Source organism: Temnothorax curvispinosus, unplaced genomic scaffold (assembly GCF_003070985.1).
Source record: "Temnothorax curvispinosus isolate PA1 unplaced genomic scaffold, ASM307098v1 QBEX01012529.1, whole genome shotgun sequence".
Classification (NCBI taxonomy): Eukaryota; Metazoa; Arthropoda; class Insecta; order Hymenoptera; family Formicidae; genus Temnothorax; species Temnothorax curvispinosus.
Window position 1 is genome coordinate 123,958 of NW_020222309.1, and position 15,705 is coordinate 139,662.

The 15,705-nt window shown below is 39.1% G+C and overlaps 1 protein-coding gene across 1 annotated transcript in view; it reads left to right on the forward strand.

Annotated features, from left to right (window-relative positions):
• Window positions 1-15,705, forward strand: part of LOC112462577 (transmembrane and TPR repeat-containing protein 1-like) — a 120,446-nt gene that overhangs the window by 45,160 nt on the left and 59,581 nt on the right. Inside the window, exon 2 of the mRNA XM_025028444.1 lies at window positions 6,450-6,627. Coding sequence (XP_024884212.1) covers window positions 6,450-6,627 — 178 coding nt within the window. The remainder of the gene's footprint in view (window positions 1-6,449; window positions 6,628-15,705) is intronic.

The window sequence follows — 15,705 nt, forward strand, 5'->3', positions numbered from 1 at the left end:
CTCTCTCTCTCTCTCTCTCTCTCTCTCTCTCTCTCTCTCTCTCTCTCGCTTTTTCTATGTTGTGACTGCCTCACCCTTCACTTTGCTTGTACGTGAAAAAGCGAATCACTCGATCGTAAAGCTCCCGGCGAGCTGATTGTGTACCGGTGATAAAAAGAGCGACAATTAAAGGCGACTATAAAGGTGGCTGCGATCCAATGATCGCCCATCAGGGTGTATACGCGATATCGCCCATGAATTTCAGCGAAATTTTTATGGGTCGGAGGGAGGTTGGCTAAGGGTGGGGACGATTCCACAAATGCACGTCGTTTGCATTCAGCGACAATGACAAATTTAATAGCCGCGTTTCGCGGCCCGCCTGACAATTACGATGACACCCCGTATGCGTGAATAACGCTATACGTTCAGCCGGTCTGGTTATCGGGTGCGATAAAAAATGATTAGCGCGTGAAGATTACGTCGCGATGCGACACGGCTTTGCCATTTTCGCGTTTACAGAGCGCGCGAGCTCGCGTATATAAAATATAAAGAGACCCTAGAAATAAAATTTTAATACACGCATGCGATATTTGTGCGTCGCCATGGATACGGCAGCGCATGCAGCCACGAGAACGACGCATTCATAGTTCGTGCTCCAATTTTTTGCTAGAAAAGACTGCAACTGCTTTTGCTTTTATTATCTCATTGCGGACTTACACGTACGAAACGACCAATCATTGATGATCGTTGATTTTCTATCAATCGACCGGCGCCACTCGTTTCATGCAATTGCAATAATATCGAGTTTTCCATTTATGATTACGATGGTTTTACACGAGCGGTTTGCGCTGTTAAAACTCTCTTGAACACAATATGACGCGGACGACCTTCGTGATGGATTAGGAGCAAATCGGATTACAACAAATCAGTGGGGGGCTTACTTCGCCGAAACATCATCAATTGCCGTGCTATTTCATCGACCGATTATCATGTTGGGTTTAATTGAAGAGCGTTTGAATTTTGCTGGTCATAGAATTCCAATTATTATATCCCTTGTTACTCCCATATAAAGCATAATTTAATTTATCCCTTTGTAAAAGGGATTAAAAAATTGCATTAAAATAAAAGCGTGGTAAATCGTTTAATAACACGTTAGACTTTTTGCGCCTTGTTGTTTTCTCCCAAGAAGAGCTTTTTCCCGTCGTTTGAACACGGCTTAATCTGTTCCTTAACGACCTCGGCTATGGGGACATTGCACGCTCGATCGGCAGGTTAATTTGGCCGCAATGAAACCAGCCCCGGCCATTTCCCAGCGGATCCCAATACAAGGGATTTGGAACGAGCCGTAAGTCGGATTTTCGCTTAGCGATATCAGCTATGTCGCACACCATTGATTGGTGGCACAATTCCAAAGTGCCCTTTAAAACTGTTCCATTGCTGTATAGAATAGTCCATACTGTCATTTAACGGTATCTTTTGTCGCTTTTTGTTTTTTGGACACACATTTAGTGAACACGCAAAGAACTTTTTTGGCGACAAAGCATAAAAGTTGTAGCATATTATTTTCTTTCTTTTTTTCATAAGTTTAATGTAAAATCTGCGCGATTTGTTATAATGCATTAGTAAAAATGTGGTTGAGTTTTATATATGAAATAATTTAGCTAATGTACGTATACACTTACATTGTAGGGTAAACTCGGGTAAGATGGCCATAGAGGAAAGATGGCCAACACATGTTCATTCGATGTTTCACGACGAGCTAGATTGAAAGAACATATGTTGGCCATCTTTCCTCTATGGCCATCTTACCCGAATTTACCCTATATGTATAATGTAACATAATAGAGACATAAATATAATTTATCTATGTTTATCATATATGTATATCACATATGTGTATTCATATACATACATACACACACATATATATATATATATATATATATATATATATATATATAATTCAAGGAATAGCTTGCAGAGTCACGATCGATAGTAATTTTGAGATGCAATCTGGACAGGGATGTGCGGCTTAATGATTACAAGATATTAGCTAGGTACCTGCTGCATGATCTTGCGCAGAAATTCCTTCATCATATTCGATGTGAACACACCATATTTTTCGATATACAATCTGGAAAAGAAATGAGTCCCGTCCGTTGATATATAGCGCCACTCAAGGTGTATAAGCGGTCGTAATTCATGCTATTATCAGATCTGACTGCGTGACTGCGTGTAAGTGGGTTGCTTGTATAAGAATGAAAAAGGTACAGGGAAGAAACCGAATAAGGTCGAAGGAAACCAAGTAGGAGATAATTAATCGTCAATGATGATCTCTTGCCAATCACTACTCGCAATCTTTCAGATTGCCATATTATATTCTTGCGACAATCATAACTTCGAAAGTTAGAACAGAAAACGAGATAAGGAAGAAAATAATAGCAAACATAAAAACTCACGCTTATAAGAAGAAAATAAAGAATAGAATATAAATAAAAGAATATAAGAATGTATTGCAAAAGAATATATAAACGTATTCCTTGAACATAAAAACACGTGTTAGAAGTGAGCAGTATTTTACGAATATCGATCGATGCCTCCTAACGTGTCCTCCGAATTTCTTCGCGCGCACAACAAAGATCGAAGTCCCGACGTGCTCGTGATTTATTTCGTTGGACACTTTCCCGGGAAGAACGTGACTGGAAGTACGGGTTAGCTAGTCCCTTAAATCACTGAAGCGGCACTGGAGAGTCGAAATCGGTATCTTGGCTGCTATATTCCGCGCACGATTGAGCCCGAATGGCGTTTCTACGATGCTCTATCATCGTGCCTTTGTCTTGTGGCTGCAAACGATAGTCCCCTACAAAGTTAGAACCCAATATCGCCATCGGAAAGGAAACGAGACTCGAAATACGTGCGTGACTGTCAGAGAAAATCGCGCGAAAATATTTCCTCGTGCATTACCTCGACATTCCATAAAAGGTTAAAGAAATTTTCTATTCTGAGAAACGCAAAGGAGGAATATTAAAATCTAAAATATATTTCGTGCTGCATAAAAATAACAATAGCCAATTGATAAATATCCTCTTTTAATCTTCCTCTTTTTTATGCGGTTGACATATTTCTATGCAGATTTAATAACGATAGTACTTTTCGATATATACGGACAGCTATATCTCTCTTGCGTGAAAGCGGAAGAGGATACTAACGAGACGAAAAGATGAAACGGTCGGTCTCTCTACGGCGATGTAGTGGGGAGGTAAACTAAGCCAACGTGATTTAACGACATCGTTCAAGATTTTAATACCTCGTTACGAAGAGTCCGATCTCTCGACTTTTTGCGATGTGACGTCTTTAAAGGATCCTTTGAGGCCCAACATTTCCTCGAAAAGCTCACCGGGCGATTCATCTTTACAGCGACGAGCTAAACTTCATTAGTTAACTACGTGCCAGAACTTGGCCAAGATTTTCTTTTCAGGATAGTGGATCTTGGCCGCGCGACTCGTGCAACACGAATCTCTATGCGCGAGATGATCTCCACGGGCGCGGAGATGCGTTATTCCTAGGAAACGAGTGTCCGATTTCAGAGGTCTTTCCATGATTAAAGCCCTTCATTTAGCTGTTCGTTTCGTTCCGAAACACAAACGCAAAAGTGATAATGACGGAACGGCGGGGATAAGTATTGATCGCGCTCTGCGGCTGGCCAGTAGTTACGGGCCGGTGTGGTCAAACAGTCGTAATAGAACCGGTCGTGGTTAGCCAGTAGTAAGAGCGTACCTGCGGTCAGACAGTTAGTATCAGGTCCCGCTGCGGTCTGATACGAGCAACTGTTCTACTTCGTCATACTATATGCTTCTGTTTTGAAACTTTTGATGGTTGTGTCGTCAGTGTTATTTCAGCTAGAAAATGCAAGTATTATATATATATATATATATATAAAATTAATTATAAAATATTTTTGTAGAGAAACTTTTTTTTTTATCTTTGAAATAAACTCGCAGTGTTCTTTTATATTTCTCACGCTTCTAACAAACATTAGAAGAATAACGTAAAAAAATTACATTGTATATTTACATACATTATACGTATTCTAATATAATACAAAGATATCGAATTACATTAATTATTATTATGATGACAAAATGTGATCCATATGATAATAATATAATTGATCTAGAATTATTGAGAGGATGATATATATGGTACAGAAATTACGAAAGTCAAGTTGGTTTGTTGTATTTTTTCAAGGGGATGTCGTGTAGGAATAAGCCGATTATCTTCGCGATTAGAAAAAAAATCGATACTTTATTATTTCCAAATTGATAATAAAAAATAAAAAAAGTATTGTTGAAAATTTCATTATTGTTATTTTATTACTAACAGAGTTTTGTGTGAGTGTGTATGTGTGTACAATTGTTTACACTATACATATAATACAGATTTATACGTATCTTATTGCATGAAATAAGATATTTTAAAAGCAGACATCGAAGTTAATAATTTTCATTGTTTGCACATAGACAAAGAGAGTTTGTAATTATTTTCAGACTACTTCTCTTTTGTGCGTCTGAGCGAGCTTCAATGATGACATGAATAAAAGATATGAGAGGAGAAATTCGCGTAGAGTAGAAAGTTGCGCCGACGAAGACAAATTGCGTTACAGAATTCTTCAGGGGAAAAATATAAATGATTATACGCAAAGAGCGAAGAAGAATGAGGCTGGAAATAGAGACGTTTGTAATGTACGGCGATTAATCTCCGTGTTTTTTCAGATCGAAGACAGGTACCAGCTGTTAAAATAACTTACCTGTTGTTTATGAAATAATTTGTCGGTTTATACACAGATCGAAGAAATACTGTACCGATATAATTGTTTTTGTTTATTTAACCGTTTAATTGGAGCAAGACTATGTCAATATCTGTTTAATATCCGAGTGTGATAACGTAATATCGACGCTGCAATACGATGTACTTCATTCCGTAACAGGAATGCAGGCGCACGCCGCCGTGCTTGGAGAAACCAGTTAGAACAAACAAGAAGCTCCTAAGCATACAGCCCTCATACTCTGTACTCCGAACCGTTGCGTATATCAGAAACTTGCAAACCGTGGATGCGGCAGAGAAACAATAAACTTTGTTAGTAAGTGGATATAAAAGCGGAAGTGCGGTGGTCCGTATGTTGATTTTTAAGCGAAACTTAAGCATAGCTAATAAAACTCTTATCCAATCGATTGTTTCGCAAAGTAAGTTCGCACCGCGTCGTCTTAGTTTGTTGTATAATAAACAAAATAAGCATATACCTGCTAGTTTGTAACACAACAAGCTTTGCGGTGAAATCTGCAATCTCTATTCTGCGATCGACGTATGCGCGTTTTTTGTTTGATCTAGAGCCAAGGAAGAGACAGGATACGCCTCCGACAACCTATGATCCTTGACACCTGGAAACGAGCCAAGCGCAGGTCCTCCGAGGGCGTCGAACTTATGCCGCCGGCAGGCTTCCAAAATTATAGCTCGACTGCGTCAGCAACTACGGTGTTTGTTTTCATCTCGATGTCGGCACGACGATCTATATACACTTTTCTACATTCTTCACGTCGTCCCATTTCTTTAGTCTCGCCTGTTGTCTCGCAATGACGAGTAATTTCTCAGCAATTAATGAAATCATTCGATGCATGGGACGAGGAGATGGAAGATGTCTTAATATACGATTCTCGCGCGCGCGCGCATTAAAAGTCGATATTATTTTTGCTAACGGGCGAATATATATAACATCAGTTACTTTAATCTGCTCAAAGAAAACGGCATCCCTTGGTTAGTTGCGGCGAAAAGGAAACGGTCGGAATGGTTTTCTAAAATCCGATTACTTCGGCTGACTTAAGCGGATTTTCGTGGAAACTACGTCACGCCCGCGTTTGAAATCCGTTGTGCTTATAAACAAAAAGATGAGGATTTATCTTCCGACGTTTCTTTGTATCCGGTAACAATGAAATTTGTTCCCTTTCTCACAAGTAAGGGTGATTTTGTGTAGGTGTCGCAGAGTTCTTTGATGCAGAAACTGCGCTTTGTACGATACAGGCGCCTTCATTTCTGCTTTCTTCATGAATGATATTGTCTTGTAGGATGCACACAAGTGTGCATAACATAACGGTATGATGATACAATTAACCAATTTCAATAAAAAAAAACGTCATTATTTAGTCATTTTATCATTTATAACTTATGTCGGTTTATCTTTTAAATAAATTTTATTATTTATGGAATAAATCTGGTATTACGTTTTTGTCTTTCACCTAATTTATTAAATTAAGAAATCGTTCTTTGTTATCTGTGATCTGTCATTCACCCTGTCCTAATTTGGTTAAAACCCCGCGTAATTTTTCTACAAATTGACCCGGAATATTTTTAGAGATGTCCGATATCACAGGAACTTGTCAATATCTAATACACGTTCCATTTTCTTTTAATTTTAGATTGAACTACCTGATGGTGGGTTTGAGTCCCATGTGGTATCACGCCACGAACGTCGCCTTACACGCCGCTGCGTGCGTCTTAGTCACCAGAGTGAGTCTCGTGGTAGCTGCCCTTCGACCGGGATTCGCAGCACTCGCCGGACTGTTATACGCCGCACATCCCGTGCATACGGAAGCGGTAAGTGATAAAATGTTGACGAAATGTTCTGTGAAAAGAATGAGAATATTTTGTCAAATATAACTCTAGTTTTACAATCTAATTTTAAGCGAGACTGTTCTCCATAGAGTTTAGTCGATTAATCGTTATTCTACAGCTTTGTTTGTTTACCGTTAGCTGATATTCAATAGCATATTCGCGAACATGTACTTACGCGTTGCACGGTTCACAGCACAATGGCAAATTCATCCTAAACCAAACAAAACAACAAGATTAGTAGAGTCCACTCGCCACATAACCGCTCTGCGTGCGCGAATAGAGTCTGGCTGATCCGCTTTTCCTAAGTGCATAAACGTAATTAGCCTAATCTTATTATGGCTATGATCGTGAATCGTGACGGACAGAATTTGAAGTGTTCGTCCATGTCGCCGAAGGGAGAGAGAGAGAGGGGGGGAGGAGGGGAGGACGACTGTTGCTTCAAGATAGACTTGTTTTTGCTGTAATCAACGTTGGCGCTTATCGACCATAAGAGAAACAATTAGGATGTGCGCGCGTTACTTTAGGTGAGAATCGTGAGTTTTTTTTTAAACTATATAAACTGAGAGGAATAGTATTTTAGAGTTGCGAGCTCCCATCAAGTATTTCTGCACGGCATCAGCGAGAATGATAAACTTCGTCGTTAATAATATTACCCTACTTAACCCGCTTTACTTAAGCATATAACTATAAAGCTTTGTCCGCCGTTATTGCACAAATTATGTTATTATGTATGAAAATGGAAGTTTATAGAGCGTTAGATTAGGAAGTTGAGAAACGGCATGGAACAATGCGTCGGTGATTATAATACGACGTTCGTTGAACGTCGAAGTTTACATAAATCGAGCAACCCGTTGCTCATTTTACAGATAATTTATTGAAAGATAATGTAGCTATTGATAGTTGGGTATATCGATAATTTTATATTATCTCAAAATAATTATTTAGGCAGTACGCGGTGGATTTTCATTTCTCTTGATTGATATTATTATACTCAACGTAACTCATGTTTACTCGCGGCTGAACATGACGTGAAACATGAAGTGATACATCACGATCAATGCGTCGTAATTTTTTGTAATTATGAATAAGCAATCACGAGAAGAATGTATGGGAATCAGATTGTATGGATACGCAGATAAAGGCGAATTCCGCGTCATTAGCAGGGGATCGTGCCTTTTGAGCGAAATTACTGGCGGCACACGACACTGGTTCGCAAGTCCCGGTCTGCCCATTACAAGCTCGACCTGCTTGCCGGTCACGCACTGCATCCTGTTACATCACGTGCGTGCGGTATTGCATGTATTACTCGTTGCGTGCACGGCCAACCCTCGTTGCCAGTGTCACTATTGTGATATCATGTTCATGTCGTACGCGGACGACCAAGTCAGATAATAACGTGTGCTCAGATCAAATACTCCTGCCATCCGTGACTATTTTTGTGCGGACTGGAAAATATCCCGCAATCAATTCATGCATGCAGCGCTCGGAGAATCAATTTTTTCTACATTGCTGTTGCACGTGATATTTTTGTCGTTTTTAGTTGCTACCTACGCCAGATAGAATCTGATTGATTTCATAAATCTCCTGACACAGAATAAATCAGTGCCATGTCTAGATTTAGAAACAGTAGGAAGAATGTCAGATATAGCATTGCGGCAAACTTCGAAATGTTAACAACCCATTCGTTCTACTTGGACTATTTTTTTAAATTATTTTTACTCATGTTAAATATTTAAATATTTTCACATCCATCAGCCATCATTTTACCTCTATCGTCACACAGAATCGGCGCAAAACTTTTTATACGATGTCGTTAAAAATTCTCATGTATTTCGGATTTATACTCTTCTGTCACGAAACGTTCATTAGTTCGATATTAATAAATTATGCCGTGTCGTGTGTAGTATCAAATATGCACAAGTCAGAAATCTTTCGCCTCAATCAAGAAGCGCGATACCAAATGATTCGCCGCGGTACTAACCTCCAGTTTATCCGCAACTCTTGTTTCACGATACACAATTTATATTATCACAGCATTGCTCTGGCGGTAATCGCTGATTCTCTCAGTCAAATCAGTTAGTACAGTTTGATTCTATTTGCCCAAACGATTCTATCAGCCGATGAAAGCACCCCTAGTTCCTGAATTAAGTCCTTCGTTGAGCCGCTGAAAGGAATCTCTCATTAATTAAGTACAGTGCTCATTGAACCGTTTGGCTTTTGGTCGATGGTAAATCCGGCCTGAACAAAGGATGCGTTTACGAAGATGGAAGAAGAAGGGTTATCGGATGAAGAGAGATAGTCGACTGCGTCATCCTGGACTTTGTCGTTCGGTCATCGAACGCGGAAATCTCTATAATCAATCAATTATATGCTCGTTTTGCTGTTCGTTACATAAGCCGCACTCTACTCGTGCTCGTACGACTAATTAATTCACTCGTAGGAGTTCAACGGGTATTTGCATCGATCGAATAACGAGTTAATCTTTTCACATGCACACGATAAGCTTGCTTATCATTATAATGACGAGTGATACTTTAGAAAGTAATAAACCCGTCTCATGTATAAAAAATAGTTTGAAAAGATTGATTTTTGCAGCAACGACAAAATGTTGATCTATTAAAAATTTATAGAAATATAGGCCTTTATAGGCTGATTAAAAGTATTCTCCGCGAAATTTATGTATATACTAGATTTACTAAAGAAACAATATTGAATTGATATGGATACTCGCCATGTGCGTAACAAGATCGTGTGTTAAATATTGATTGGACTGGCTTTCAGCAATCTAAAGAACGTTTATGTGCGGTCGTTTGAATAACATATCAAAGATTTTTGCTCACGGTTTTGCTCGAGTTGCAACCGTTGCATATCTGAGTTCAAAGACTGGTTGTTAAAATCTTCCATTTTGTTCAGATCCGTACAATATAATCAATTCGTGTCTGCCTTTGATTGGCGAGTGAATACGAGATTGTCAGAAGTGATGATCGTGAATTAAACGCAATCTTTTGAAAGCATTTCAAAAATCTCATTTTATTTCCATATAATCTTAAAGCGATGAGAAGCTCTGTTAAAATTTTATTTCGATAAAATAATTTTTCCAAAAGAATATATATTTATATCGACAACAATTGGCAAAGGTACATAAAAACTTCACGACGTTTCAACCCAGGATTCGGGTCCTTATCAAGAAAGAATTTTTAAAAGAATTTTTCTGCTTTATGAGGCAGAGGCTCTCCTTTAGAAGGAAGGTAGATTTACTATTTATGAATTAAATAGTAAATTAAATTTAAAAAATAAAATATTTCTTTTACTATTTTTTACTAGCATTATGTTCCTATAAAAAAATAATTAGTAGGATAAGATATCTAGATAAAAGTCATCCTTTCTTCGTAAACTTATGAATACTTTAAGCTTTTATCTTATCTTCATTCATTCAATATTGCATAGAAAACACTCAAGTTATTCGATAAGATCTTACGATTCGCGTATTATGCGATCCCTTTATGCTTACAATCATCTCGCATCGCCCCTGGCTATAAGTTGCTCGATATTATGATTTGCACATGAAATTGGATGCATCGATTTTTCGTGATACGTCCATCGGTATCGGCATTACTCACGTTATCCGATGGAATAAGTGCCGTGGGCGAACGACAAAAGTAGCCGAGATTAGAATTGGAACATTTAGATTCGTGCGATTTCGCTCGGAAGTACCTAGCGAAGGTATACCGGCCATTTTGTAAAATCGCCGTCCATCTACTCGGGTCGGAAAGTATATTCAATTCACTAAGTGATTCGGTTGAATATTACTTTATTATCTTTACTCACACACCCTTTGTTCTTCGCGTACGTATAAAGCCTGCGAAGAAGAAGAACAATTCTTCGAAATTACAGCTATTTTATCGGATTAAAGCGCGCTCGCTTTCGTACAATGGAACATGAAAGTCGCTCAATTTCACCTCACCGTTAAGTGAGCGTAACGAAACGATTTCCATAAGGGAAAGCGTACGTTAAAAAAAAAACGGCGTTTGAAAAGAACCGCACTAAGACTATATAAGCCTCGCCATTACAAATAATCGTCTTATCGTCGTTTGTAGTATAATAATCTCTTCATTCATCGCGTTTTCTCACTTTTTCCTTTTTCTATAGCATTTTTGCGCACATCATGTACCATTACAAGTCACAAGCAAAATATAATTATAATATAGTATATTGTTTTTCACTTTATCATCAAATTTAATTTTATTATCTTGAATCACGCATGATAACTCAAAAGGAAACATTAATTCGCTAACTCTTTACGCATCATGATAAATGTTACTATTATGAATATTTATACCTTTGAATATTTATTTTGTTTATCTTATACGTGGAGAAATATAGCTAAAGGCGATTGTTTGCTTACAGCGATAACAAAACTCAACCATTTTCAGTGCAACGTACATTTACTCGTTTTGCGAAGAATACTTGAAATGGAACTTTATAATTTAGACGGAATATATTAATTATTTTTTGACATTTTATGGACAAATAGTGTAAAATATATAGATCTCACCATGAAAGACTGGTAAAATAGCTAATGCTTTTGCAGAAAAGCGTATGTTTGTAAACAGCTTGTTTTAGATCCGAGTTTTTGCTTGGCACGGGAACCTTTGAAAACTGTTTAGTAGTATTGTCTTTACTCAAAGCGTCCCTCGAATTGAAAAAGAAGAACGTGGTTCTTCCGCTATGCGCGTGTATCGTCGAAAGCAAACGGGTGGGCTAAAACAAAATACGTGTTCCGTTTCACGATGCACGGAAGAGAAGCCGCTACTTCGAAACATTCGCGGAAGGCATGAGAAAAGGTAGGAATAAAGAGAGAAGACATAGCGAGGTGTATCGCGTAATGCCTTCTCTTTTCAACCAAAAGAACTAAACAGTATCAACGTGCATACCGGAATGCTTTCTGGGTATTGTTGGAAGACGTGGAAGGGGGCGGGAGGCAATACATTCCCGTTAAATCATTCGTAAAATCGTAGGTACCTCCACAGCGCGGTACGATTTTTCCGACGTAAAAACGGAAACATTTTTTCGTGTGCAACGGTCCCTGTATTCCGAAAATTCAACAAGATTGTCCACAAAGACACCACTTGCCTGCGAAAAAATGAAAAAAATTGTGGTGTCGCGATACACGCGTGAGACCCCGTGATAAATGGCAGTCTTTTTTTTTTCGTCTTCTCTCTACGTGCATAGCGAGGATTGTGCAGCATGACCTATTGCGCCACGGTTAAATTATTCGTAAAATTGTAGACGGTTCAGAGTTAGCAGCACCTTATTTTTAGATTTCTACTGCTTCCGAGAGATCAATACTGAGCAGAGATACCTTTTAAAATCCATCTTTTTCTTCCGTACATATTATAGCAAAAGTCACAAAATTCCTTCACCTCGCATTGAGAATGTGTTGAAAATTTTACGATTCTAAAATTTAAAATTGATCATAAAGCTAAAAATTAATGGATGCATCAAGGATAGTGTTGCATGCTATCGCTATAATTTCTAAAATCTGTAAATACACGGAAAAAAATGAGTTTGCAATAGTAGCTAAATTCCAGTAGCTGAATCAAGCTTAGCTGTAAGAGCTAACACCTTAGTATCGTAGCTAAACTTTGGCTATTATAGGAAAAAGTCATTAGCTGCCACGTAAAAATTTATTAGCTGAAATAGAAAACGTAATTTAGCACAAGCGGCTAAAAAGTAGCTAATAAGCTAAAGGCTTAGCTAATAAGCTAAGTAGCTAAAGTAGATAATTCAGCTAAGCGACATTTGATCTGTTGTAGCAAAAATTTGTTGCTATAGTAGCTAAGTTTAAATAGCGAATAAATTTAGCTGGGACAGCAACAACATTAGCTGTCCCTAGAATAGCGACACATCTTAGCTGTCACAGCTAAGTTTTAGCTCCAGTTGCTAATCCTTTTTTTCCGTGTAAACTTCTCGTCTTCCTGATAAATCACTTAGCGCAACGAAAATTATATGAATCCCGGAAATTGCGCCCGTCATTCATTACGCTATGGATAGGTATTATGGGGTATGGTAGACTCATGATGGTATATATTCTGGGATAATTGTACTTAATACATATAATAGCTAGGTTACTAAATTAAGGGAAGCTCAACCGGTTGGTCTAGCTTAACAAAGTAATTCGCGAATCCGTATGGATTACCAATGACCACAGTACCTCGAAATTAGCAAAGCTCCTATAGATTATACATCCCTTCGACAATCGACTATCGGAACTGATTGATATACGTACGATATATATAATAAAGATATATATATATAATTTGATATTGTATCAAAATTCAGTTATACGTTATTATCTTTCCGCAAATTTTATTTTAGTTTATTATCGTGATATGTACGATAAAGCGGTATACTTGCTGGTACGATACCAGGAAATATATCCAAACAATAGTTAGAGTCCAAATATAGTTAGAAATAAAAAAGAGAATAATGACAATGTCATACGTAGAATATGTTGCGGCAATGCAAGTAGGAAATCGGAAATAGAGTTAAGAGAACATCTTCGTGGCAGTACAATTTTATCTCTTCCTGCCTTAAAGCAAAGTCACTCGCCATATCATAGAAGGAATTGCGATTTATCGGAAATACACGTGCCACAAGCAGCGTTGCGTGATAGTCGACGATATTAGGACATGACGTAAAAATTACATCATCGTCGAGCAGACTCTAAGATTCTGTTGCTGACGATGCTTGTCGATAGACTATTGCTTCAGTAGAGTTTTTTTATATTTAAGAATTGGTGACACTATTTTTTTTATCAATAAAAAATATACGTTTAAAAAGTAATTTATCAAATTATTCGCGGTTAATCAAAGATCTGAAATTCGTCCTATTTTATTGCAAATATTTGCAAAATTTTGTTAATTCATTTCATCATCAATGCGTGATTGTGGCGAAATATTAAAATAATTAATATAAAATAAAATATGCGATAAATAATATAATGAAGAAAATCGATACAGCTGTTACGTGACAAGCAATCAAATAAGGTTATTTATGCTGTAAAAGGAAACGTATTATTGCCTGTATTACATACATTATTATCGTGTGCATAGCTGATAAAAGTCCCGGCGAGAGTAATGATAAAAGGGAATACTGTAATATTAAAATTTCAAGAGCAGAATAATTATCCGGTTGCGCGTTCAAGTCTGTTAATTAAGTACGTTCGCCTTCATCCTTTCGCGGAAATCAAAAAGGTTCCGGGAGACATATTCATTATCTCGCGAACCATCGATTTCGACGTTCTCACCCGAGGGAATCCGCGGGCGTCGGTCGGCCAAGTCGGCGACGACCTGGAGTTAACAGCGCGAGTTTAAAAGTGATTTATCTCTGATTTATGGAGGAAAGAGCACGGTACGGAAGCCGAAAGTTTCTCGGCTTCTCGGCGACGAGGCGGAAAGAATTATCGGCCGGGCACAATGGACAGGCGGTGATATCGTTTACACGTCGAATCCCACGGCCGTCCGTTCTGCACGAAGACAAAAAGAATGTCGGCCGCCTTCTTCGCCTTTGGGCAAGGAAAAAATATCGCGGCTGCTGCGAGCTCGGCGGATTTTCAGAGCGGAGCCGCTGGAAACGGAAGCACCGCCGCCGCCACCGCCGTCTCGCCGAGACGATGCAGTTGAATTTTCACGGCGGTAGAAGTTCGTAATGAAAAATTTAATTCGCCGAGGAAACGGGAGTTATTCTCAACAGAATATTTTCGCTACGGCAAGCGTTTTACTGCTCCCTCCAACGTCGCTGTTCGTTTTCCGCCAGCCTTTGATATTTTTCGCTCCAAGATGTTCTCTCCTCGCACGCCTCAGCCCGATCCGTTTGCAAATATAGTTCGTATGTACTTTGTATTCCGAAGCTTAATGAAGAAACTTGATGTAAATGTACCGACGTCAATGCAAGTCCTACATTCTTGTTGCTTTAACGTGCGGTATAAACGCAATTTATCTAAAAGCACTTACACGTTATTGGCAAGATTCCGCCCCGCTAGTTTCCTCTTGGCCGCGCGTGCGTTTGCGAAATCCCGCAGTGAAATATTCATGGCGATGGTATTCGCGACTACCAGCAGCGTAATTCCGCGCACGATTCGTGGGACGTCGATTCAAAGTAGAAGAGGTAACCTCATTTCACGCGGACGAAACTTTTCTCTCCCCGTTTCCAGCGCGGTGTTCCTCTCTCTTTGAGCTGACGTCGAAACGTTACAGGAAACGTGTCGCTCCGTTCCCAAAGGAGTTTCGTCGAGTAGTCGATGTTCAGAAAATATCTGTAAGTTGGTGACGCGAGCAGAAACATTTGTCTACGATCGTAGTTCGAGGGGCGTGTGCAAAAGTGCCAGCTCCATACAACATACATTCGCAAACATGAACAATAAAATGAGACAGAATAGTTGATTAAGCACAAAGGCTCGCGCGATTGTTGTCTATGTTTGCGACGCGAATGCAGTTCGAAACGGCTTCGTTACGTAGATACGTACTAGCGTATCTTTCCATTCTTCTCGTCTTCTCGGTTCAACGCTAGATACAAAAGGATATCGCTGGGCGCACTGGTGTCTCGCATCACGCCGTCCCTTTCGGAAACAGCCGGAAGTAGGAAGGTATCAGCTGGCTACAGTCTGAAGCCGAGAGTTCCAAGTCTTGATTGCACGATTCATAACGCTCAGAATCTAGGGCGTATTCGCCCTACTCTCCCCCCCTCCTCCCCTCATCCCTTAATTCTCTCCACGTCGGCCTTGTTCTCAGCTGCCGCGTGATATGACGACGGATCTTCACTTCCGGAGGTAGATCGCCCGTTATGGTCGAAACTTGAATTCGCTATGAGGAACGGTCACGAATGAGGATCATGTCGGATCAAATGGGCGTGTAGAGAAACGAATGTTGAATTTCTTGATATGCGAACAGCCGAGCACCGGAGTTTCAACATTATAATTTATCATTTTCAATGTGAAATCATTTATTCCGCAGCGCGAGAAATATTTCAGCAGACCATCCGAAAAGCATTTCCAGCATT